A 9,707-nucleotide genomic window follows, 5' to 3' on the forward strand; every position below is an offset into this window, starting at 1 on the left:
TATATTACATTTAGGTTTATGCAGGTTTAGAGGAGATTTTTCTTGGAAGTAATTCTGCCTTGATGTCTTTGAAGGATAAAAAGTTGACGATGTTCTAATGCTAGATGTAACTTTGAAAGTCAGTTATTTTATTTAAGACTTTAATGTAGATCTTTATGATAAAGCCAGTTCTCTATGTTGAGGCTTGCAAGTTCACGTGTTACATTGTATCCTTCATGATGACCTTATACCATTCATCTTATTCTGACATGTGGCATTAAGAGTAGTTCATACAAGATGCCTGCTCATTCAGACGGGTTCCTCCTGCGGAGCACATGAGCAAGCACAGCAGAGCAGGTCCTGTGAGTTTTTGATTTTTGGCCCTTAAGGGCATTACTTTTGCATATCTCATGTGTCAGATGCTTTTCGCATACCATGTCACATCTGCAAAATATTAAACTCAGATGTGCATTTAAGATGCAACAGTTGTAACTAATAATACAAGGGATGCTTATGATTGTGTGTGTAACAGCTTTGTGTGGATCTCACAGTGTGTGTCAGTAAATTTGTCAGGATGTTTGCCCTCTGGATTCCACCTTTGTGCCAAAATTCTGATCCAGCAGTGACCACTCTGTGGCCATGTGTATCCAAATGGGTGTGCACTGGGGGTTATTGCAACCAAAACCACATTTTTCAATGTATTTTCAGTGTGTTAGTTGGTTTAGTAATGCATTTTCCTTGCTCTGAGAGTTGGCTGTAGTACCTGATTGTGTTAACGCCTCAAAAGGCAGAACAAATTAATTCTTACGACATCATCAGGAAGATCTTGTGCATTGCATTGTGTTAGATGTATGACCGTCTCTGTTTCTTTCAGGATGGGTTTGTGTTGGTTCCTGTTGAGTTTCCTCTTCCATTCTCTGTACGCCCGCAATGACTTCTTCACTTCTATAGGTGAGTTGATCTTCCATTGTTTTTTTCTGTATCCATTCCTTAGGCTATACATCCTGCCAAACATATGAAACTTGCAGGAAGTGCTTGTGACTCAAGGGTCATTCAAAAGTAGCAGCTATTGTTTTTTTGTTTTTTTTGCAAGATATATATATATCAAGCAAATTTCAGAAAAAATGTGTTAACATCTGACAGGGTTAAATTTGTCATTGAAGCTTTGTACAGTATTTAGTCTTCTGACAACCTTTGTTTAGTAGATTAGAGGAAGTCTGAGGTGTTTCAGATTTGTGAAGTTTCACTTTTTGACTTGTAGGTCAGATGACAGACCTGCTGTACACAGAGAAGGACCTGGTGACATCACTGAAAGAATACATCAGACAGGAGGAGAACAGACTAGAGCAGGTCAAAAAGTGAGTAAATGTTCACATGTTCAACATGTCTGCCTGCTTGGGGAGTTGAGATTCACAAATAACTAAACAGCTGGTGAATATTGTGCTTCGTTTCCTGCATCAGATGGGCAGACAAACTGGACTCACTGACAAACACAGCCACGCAGGACCCTGAGGGATTCCTGGGGCACCCGGTCAATGCCTTCAAGCTGGTGAAAAGACTCAACAGTGAGTGGGGTGATCTGGAGAGCCTGGTGCTGAAAGACACCACCAACGGTTAGTGACATTCAAAGTCTGACATAGTAATTAGTGATGGGCAGAATGACTTTATACATCTCTTTAAAAAGATATTTATTTATATATAACATTATATATAGCTACTGATTTCTTACTGTCACAAGTGTTACATAATGTGAAGCTATTCATGTATTGGTGTTTGATGTTTTATGATATTCACTACCCTTTAAATGTTTGTGGTTGGTACTATTTTTGTTTAATGTTTTGCAAGAAGTACAAGGAAAAGAGTTAGGTTTAGTATTATTGCAAATTAAAATAGTGATGGAAAAGCTGAATTTTCAGCAGCCATTACTCCAGTCTTCATCGACATTTTTCTGATTTTTAATAAGTGATGTAATTGATAATACAATGATAATTGATAATGATTAATATTATATTTTAATATACTGATTCAGAGCTTTAGAAAAAATTCTTACTGTTGAAAACAATCGTGCTGCTTAATATTTTCGTGGAAACTATTATTAGTTTTTAATTAAGATTCATTTATTTGAAATTGAAATGTTTTATAACATTATAAATGTCTTTAATGCCACTTTTGATCAATTTAATGTCCTTGCTGAATAAAAATGTGAATTTCTGCCAAAAAAATCTCATTGACCCCAAACCTTTAAATGGTACTGTACGATATTCATACAGGCCACTGCACTGCTAGTAATTGCATTATTTGCTTAAATTTGTCTGTATGTGTTATAAACCTCTTAATCTTCTGTAATCTTGTAATCCTCAATGTCAGGCCTCTCTTCTCTGTTTGTTCTCTTTTGTAGGGTTTATCTCTAATCTAACCATGCAGAGACAGTTTTTCCCAACAGAAGAGGACCAGACAGGAGCAGCCAAAGCTTTGCTTAGATTACAGGACACATACCAGCTGTCTGCCAACACCATCTCTAATGGAGACTTGCCTGGTGAGCAATTGTACATGTCTGTGTGTTTATGCATTCCAGACTGTGCATATCTTCATCAAGTACATTGCGTTACCACGGTCTGCGTGAACCCTATGAGAAGCATCATGCTGTGTCTGTGATATGTTGCATATATATTTCTTTGAAGATTCTTTGTCATTTCCATAAGATAGTGATAAAACTAGTGCCATTTCAAAAAAGAAAAAATGAAAGCACCAGTTATGATCTGGAAGTAATGTGTGTTTCAAATATGTCTGCATAGTTGGTTATTTAGGAAACTAACCCTTGTTGTAGTATAATGGTTGTCCTATGGGACAGCAGAAAAATAGATATCTTAAAATTAAAATAACATCATAATCATATTCGTTTCATGATATCTAGAACAACGCAGGTCAATATATGACATTTAATTATTGAGACCATTTGTCTTTGTGTCTTTTTACTGGTGTGACCTCAGGTGTTGTGCACAAGAGCCGGATGACAGTGGCCGACTGCTTTGAGCTGGGGAAGATTGCTTACTCTGAGGCAGATTACTATCACACAGAGCTCTGGATGGCTCAGGCCCTCACACAGCTGGATGAAGGCGAGGAATCCACCATAGAAAAGGTCACAGTCATGGACTACCTGAATTATGCCATCTACCAGCAGGGGGAACTAGAGCGAGCCCTGGAGCTCACCAAGAGGATGCTGAAACTGGGTAAAAAAAATCTAACTAATAATTTAATTACATTTGTTCTTTTAATATTATTTATATACTTCATAAAATGTATTAACATGTTTAAAATAATTAAATATTTTTATTTTATATTTTTTGTTTTTATTAAGATTTTAGTTTTAATACTTTTGTTATGTGCTTTTGCCATTTTTTTAATTAGTTTTTTACATTAATTTTTATTTCCGTTTTCATTTTAGTAATTTTTGTACTTAAACTTCTTTATTTCAGTTAGTTGCCAAGGCAGCATTCTTATTTTCATTTTTTAGTTTAAGTTTTCCATTTAATATTTATATTTGATTGTATTTATTTATTTTATTTCATATTTATTTAATGAAAATGATTTTTCATAGTTAACAATAACAGCACTGGGCAAATGTAGTCTTCAGAAAATCTTAAAATGAATATCGTTTCATATTATACATTATTGTAATGCTGTGATGTCTATTGTATTTAAAATGTAGCATTTTAAACTAATTTAAAATGAGTTTTATTTTTTAATGCTTATTTTTTGTTTAGTTTAATTATTATTGGCTTTTAGGGAACAGACAGAATTTTTGTATATATCTTTTTGATTTTTAGTTTATTTTGAGTAGATAGGACCTGTGCCTTTACCTATATAGAAAATAACCTTGCATGGGGTGTTGATGACTGTAACTTTAATTAGAACTTTAATTAGAATGAATGAATGATTGGAATGACATATATGGGTTTGTAAGGACAGCGGTAGAAACAATGAACATACACGACATGGAAATGATGACTGATGGCACTAAAATATGTTTTTCCTAACTTGTTTGTGTGTGTGAATCTCAGACCCGAATCACCAGAGGGCCAATGGGAACCTAAAGTACTTTGAGTTCCAGCTGGAGAAGCAGAGAAAGGCAGAGGCCGAGAAGAAGGAACAGGACGATAAAAAAAGAGAAAAGAAAGTGCTGGACAAACGTGACGCTCAGAGGAAACGGTCCAAAGACCCTCTGCCAGAGAGGAAGAAATATGAAATGCTGTGCCGAGGAGAGGGAGTCAAACTGGTGAGCAGAAGATTTTAAACATTTATTCTATTTTATTTATTTATTTGACATGTTTTACATTTTCTCTCATTCTTTTACTTGCTTTATTTGCAGACACCCCGCAGACAGAGCCGACTGTTTTGCCGTTACTTTGACAACAACCGTAACCCGTGGTTGCGTTTGGCTCCGGTAAAGCAGGAAGATGAATGGGACCGCCCACGTATTGTCCGTTATCATGACATCATCTCTGACAGTGAGATCAAGACAGTGAAGGAGTTGGCAAAACCCAGAGTGAGTGGTGCTTTCTGAAGTTATGCTGTGGTTTGCAGAGTGTTTTTTTTTTTTTTTGTATAAAAAATGTAAACAAATAATGACATTTTCAATAAATTATAAATATATATTTTATTATACATGTTTGATTATAAATTTTCCAGACAGTGTCTTATATATGTGAGCAACAACAGCGTAAAATCCTTTTTAGGGTTTTAGGGTTTAGGTTTTTTGTAAATATGACTGAGGGTTGGAAGTGGTGTGCAGGAGCCTGTGTGTAATTCTTATCTGGCTCCTCAGCTCCGTAGGGCTACTATATCCAATCCCATCACGGGCGTGCTTGAGACCGCCCCGTACAGGATCAGTAAGAGGTAAGGCAATCAGTGTGCGAGTCTAGAACACCGGCAACAAAACGAACCCTATCCGACCCGTAGAATCTGAGAACTCCTTAGCAGAAACGATGCAAAACATAGTAAATCCGAAATCACAATTGTTCAATTAATTGCTATTTAAATTGGCATTAGATAACTAAAAATAATATGTTTAAATTATAAATAATTAAAATGATATTTTATTTTCTTCCAAAAAGTTTTGTTTAATAGCATACTGAAATCTAGAATCTAAAATGTCATATCATGTTGACAGGAACTAGCTGAGACTTTAACTAATACACACTAGATATTGCGTTCATGCTGAGGAGTTGTCCACCCTTCTTTGCTGTCTTTTGTCACATGGTGCTGGATAAAAGAAAGAAAGAAAGAGTAAGAAATGCTCTACTTTGTTACTTTTTCTTGCAGTAGTCATCATGTTGTCTGTGCGGAGTGCTTGGACTGGGACATAGTGATTTGAAATTACAATTTGAAAGTTTAGGATTAGTAATTTATATATTAATGTATGCTAATAACTTTGACTTGAGGGGTCAAAATTATTGAAACTTTTGCATCGCTGCTAGGGCTGCACAATTAATCGAATTTCTAATCGCGATTACAATTATGGATGCCACAATTACGTAATCGTTCAAAGCAGCAATTAAATGTTCAAAGTCCACTTATGTTATTCTGCGTGCTTAAGATGCTTTTTTTTTCTTTCTACATGTTATCTTAAGGTTTTTTCCCATTGCTTTAATTTTAGTTTTAGTATAACATTATAATACCATTCATATTTGTACTTTTTATAATTTAAAGAAGAAACCAATCCGATGTATAGTTGACATTTGAGGCTTAATACTATAGAAATGCACAAATTTTTTTCAGTTAGAGTGTTTTCAGCTGGTTTATTTTCATATAAAAATACAGCATGCAGTTGCATCAAACAATGGTATAAACATCATTCAATGTAAATTGTGATAATTAACATTATAATACCATTCATATTTGTACTTTTTATAATTTAAAGAAGAAACCAATCCGATGTATAGTTGACATTTGAGGCTTAATACTATAGAAATGCACAAATTTTTTTCAGTTAGAGTGTTTTCAGCTGGTTTATTTTCATATAAAAATACAGCATGCAGTTGCATCAAACAATGGTATAAACATCATTCAATGTCAATTGTGATAATCGTAATTAATAATCGCAATTACAATTTCAAGGGAATAATCGATAATTATGATTTTTGTCATAATCCTGCAGCCCTAATCGCTGCTGGTGTACAGTTCTGTCCCTGTTCTTTACATGGCTTCAGTTCAGAAAATGACACTAAAGTGACCTCTCTCCCTTTCTCTGTCTCTCTCCTTTTCTCTTGTCTTCCTTTTTTTATTTGCACTTCCTTTGTCCATGTTTTTGTATGTTCTTGTTCCTCTTCCAACCTTTGCTCTCTCTCTCCTCTTTGCTTTGTGTAATGGTGAATAGCTAAAGCGAGCCACTGTGCACGATCCCAATACGGGAAAACTGACCACTGCCCATTACAGAGTCTCCAAGAGGTAAGGGATCAAAAGGTCAAACCATCCTATCCAAAATCATCATCATCTGATCATCATCTCTAGAGAGCCCCCTTTGAAATGTAGATTCACAGCGTGTTCTGATACTGGATTAAGCCCAAAAATCCAACCTTTACTTGGCTATAAATTAGCCATAGAAAGTTTCACAGGCAACAGTTGTTGGAGTCTCTCTTCTACTATAGTGCCCTTAATATTTTGACTATCTGAAATATTTGAGAATTGTTAAATAAATAATTGTGCACGCACACGTACAGAACAGTGCCTTGAGTTTCCACATGACAAGCCGTTTGAGTCTGTGGACGTAAATATCTTTTTTAATAGAGCTATACATAGTTCTGTTGTCTCACTCACATTTCCACCCACACCAGAGTGGTTTAACGTATCCTAGTTATTATGAGTGTTTGAGAACACACGTCTCTGCATGGGCAGACTGGGTGGAGTCGCTGGAATACTCGAGGATTCCTTTCACACCAAAAGCTATGAATGTGTCGGATTGTGAGCTTAAGACCACTAACGCTCTGTAGAGGGAATGCATATATTAAAATAAATGATATATACACTACCGTTAAAAAGTTTGGGTTAGTAAGAGTCTTTTGAAAAAAAAAAAGTGTTTATTCAGCAAGGACACATTAAATTAATCAAAAGTGACAGTAAATACATTTATAATGTTACAAAAGATTTCGGTTTCAAATAAATTCTTGATCACCATATCAGCATATTATAATGATTTCTGATCGATCATGTGACACTGAAGTCTAGAGTAATTCAGCTTTGCATCACAGGAATAAATTACATTATAAAATATATTAAAATAGAAAACATGCATTTTAAATTGGAATAATATTTCACAATATGACTGTTGAAAAACTTTAAAAAAAAATCTCACCCCAAACTTTTGAACAGTAATGTGTATGAAATGTAATTAATTAATTAATTAAATCAGTGTTGCAGGTGTCAGTTTGGGGAAAACATGGTTAAGATGAATGTTTTAGTTGATTTGCAGTAGCTGAGGGGCCTCTCTCTCTCTCTCTCTCTCTCTCGCACGCACGCACGCGCGCACACACACACAATCACACTCATTCATAATCCTCAATGAGTTTAGTGTTGCTAATTTCCTTTTACTCTGATATTCAGTGTGAAGAGAGAGAACTCATTTTGCTGACTGCTGTCTTCTCTGTTTTTAATCCCTTTTTCCACTCTTCACGGTTTCACTTGTCTGTCCATTTTCACATTCATAGCTAAATAAAATACAGTCATTTTATTCCACATTAGAAATCTTTTCACCATAAACATGATGTGAAAACGTCTGAAAATCTTTCATGTGCATGTTGTGGCATGTGGTCTGTTTATTATATGTAATGGCATATTAACTGCTTTTGTATTCATTTAACTTTTTTGTTCAACTTCCACTCTCTTTTCCTCATTCTAGTGCTTGGCTGTATGAATATGAGCATTCTACAATTGAAAAGATTAACCAACGTATCGAGGATGTAACAGGCCTGGAAATGGACACAGCAGAAGAGCTGCAGGTAAGAGAGGCTTTCACATGATCATCCAATAAGATTATTTTAGTCTGGTGGCACATTCATGTAACAAGAATCCAGCCATTGTAATATTGCTTTGTTGAAAAGGTTGTCATAATCAATGTTTTTCATCTAAGGTTGCAAATTATGGAGTTGGTGGTCAGTACGAGCCTCATTTTGACTTTGGAAGAGTGAGTTCCTGTCCTTTCACAGATAAAAAAGACACAGCACTTTAAATCAACATAGCATTATTATATTGTTTATATACTTTACCGTTCAAAAGTCTGGTCAGTAAGTTTTTTTTTTTAACGAAAATAATACTTTTATTCAGCAAGGACACCTTAAATTGATTTATAATGTTCTGAAAGATTGCTATTATAAAACAAATGCTGTTTTTTTAACTGTCTTTACATCAGAGTATCCTGAAATGTATCACGATTTCCACAGAGCTGTTTTTAACACTGATAATCATAAGAAATGTTTCTTGAGCACCAAATCAGCATATTAGAATGATTACTGAAGGATCATGTCAGATGTGACACTGAGGAGTAATGGCTACTGAAAATTCAGCTTTGCCATCACAGGAATAAATTACATTTTAAATAGTAATCGAAAATAGCTATTTTAAATTGTAATAATCTTTCACAATATTACAGTTTTTGCTGTATTTTTGATTGAATAAATGCAGCCTTCGTGAGTATAAGAGCCTTTTTTCAAAAATATTTAAAAATATTTCAGACTCCAAACTTTTGAACGGTAGTGTAAGCATATATCTAATTTTTTCACACTGCGTTTTTTAATTCATACAGAAAGATGAACCAGATGCCTTTAAAGAACTGGGAACAGGAAACAGAATTGCCACTTGGCTCTTTTATGTGAGTAACCTGTCTTCACATGCGCACACACACTATATAACACACTGTCAATCATTACTTTCACCATTTTATGGTCTTCAGCATGATTTATCACGTGTCTGATTTCAACTAAATATGCTTGTTAAAATGCCTGCAATAAAATGTAAAAGTAATACAGCATTATACATACACTGTACTATCATTACTTTTGATGTGTTGCAGATGAGTGACGTGTCAGCAGGGGGCGCTACAGTCTTCCCAGATGTTGGAGCAGCAGTGTGGCCTAAAAAGGTGAAAACACCACTAACACATAGCCTACCTGTCAACCCTCCCGTTTTTCCCGGGATTCTCCCGTATTTTACCTTTCTATCCCGCTATCATCCCGTTTAAATAGTTTCCTGTATTTCTCCCGTATTTTTAATCTTTTTATAAAAAAATCCCACTGGGCGTATTTTATGTTTGCTACATTCGCTTCCGGTAAAACTTCCGTACTTCCGTAATTCATATAATGAGGGCCAAACCTCATTATATGAATAATCACGACAACAAATTTCAAGGTTGTCCAGTTGCCAGATCTTGTATGAAACGCATCTTTCTCACACTATAGACGCATACAAATTTCAAATTTGGATAGGAATATACATGTAAATGTATATTTACATGTAAAATGAGATATAGCTTACACTTATACACTATATTCCTGTCGAAAAGCGCCACCTGCTGGCAGAGAATGAATTTGCATTTTTCAATAAGCCCTTATGCTTTTTGTTTAGACCAAAGCCAAAACCAAAGCCAAAAATTACCCTTATTTTTATGCAGAAAACACGCAGTTGTAAATGTGAACTGGTGGATCGACAAGAAGATAATGAATTATAAAACTCTAAAG

The 9,707-nt window shown here is 35.0% G+C and overlaps 1 protein-coding gene across 3 annotated transcripts in view; it reads left to right on the forward strand.

Moving 5' to 3' along the window:
- Window positions 1-9,707, forward strand: part of LOC107668593 (prolyl 4-hydroxylase subunit alpha-1-like) — a 12,355-nt gene that overhangs the window by 1,532 nt on the left and 1,116 nt on the right. Inside the window, exons 1-13 of one of the 3 annotated variants that reach the window (XM_016460529.1) lie at window positions 262-336; window positions 854-930; window positions 1,241-1,337; window positions 1,441-1,592; window positions 2,378-2,515; window positions 2,970-3,209; window positions 4,041-4,255; window positions 4,349-4,525; window positions 4,805-4,875; window positions 7,874-7,973; window positions 8,105-8,158; window positions 8,777-8,842; window positions 9,044-9,112. In XM_016460529.1, coding sequence (XP_016316015.1) covers window positions 855-930; window positions 1,241-1,337; window positions 1,441-1,592; window positions 2,378-2,515; window positions 2,970-3,209; window positions 4,041-4,255; window positions 4,349-4,525; window positions 4,805-4,875; window positions 7,874-7,973; window positions 8,105-8,158; window positions 8,777-8,842; window positions 9,044-9,112 — 1,455 coding nt within the window. In that variant the 5' untranslated portion in view covers window positions 262-336; window position 854. Of the gene's footprint in view, window positions 1-261; window positions 337-853; window positions 931-1,240; window positions 1,338-1,440; window positions 1,593-2,377; window positions 2,516-2,969; window positions 3,210-4,040; window positions 4,256-4,348; window positions 4,526-4,804; window positions 4,876-6,355; window positions 6,427-7,873; window positions 7,974-8,104; window positions 8,159-8,776; window positions 8,843-9,043; window positions 9,113-9,707 lie in introns of those variants that run through there. The other 2 variants (XM_016460528.1, XM_016460530.1) reach the window with 2 other exon arrangements.

The sequence above is a fragment of the Sinocyclocheilus anshuiensis genome, unplaced genomic scaffold (genome assembly GCF_001515605.1).
Source record: "Sinocyclocheilus anshuiensis isolate Anshui unplaced genomic scaffold, SAMN03320099.WGS_v1.1 scaffold2047, whole genome shotgun sequence".
Lineage (NCBI taxonomy): Eukaryota > Metazoa > Chordata > Actinopteri > Cypriniformes > Cyprinidae > Sinocyclocheilus > Sinocyclocheilus anshuiensis.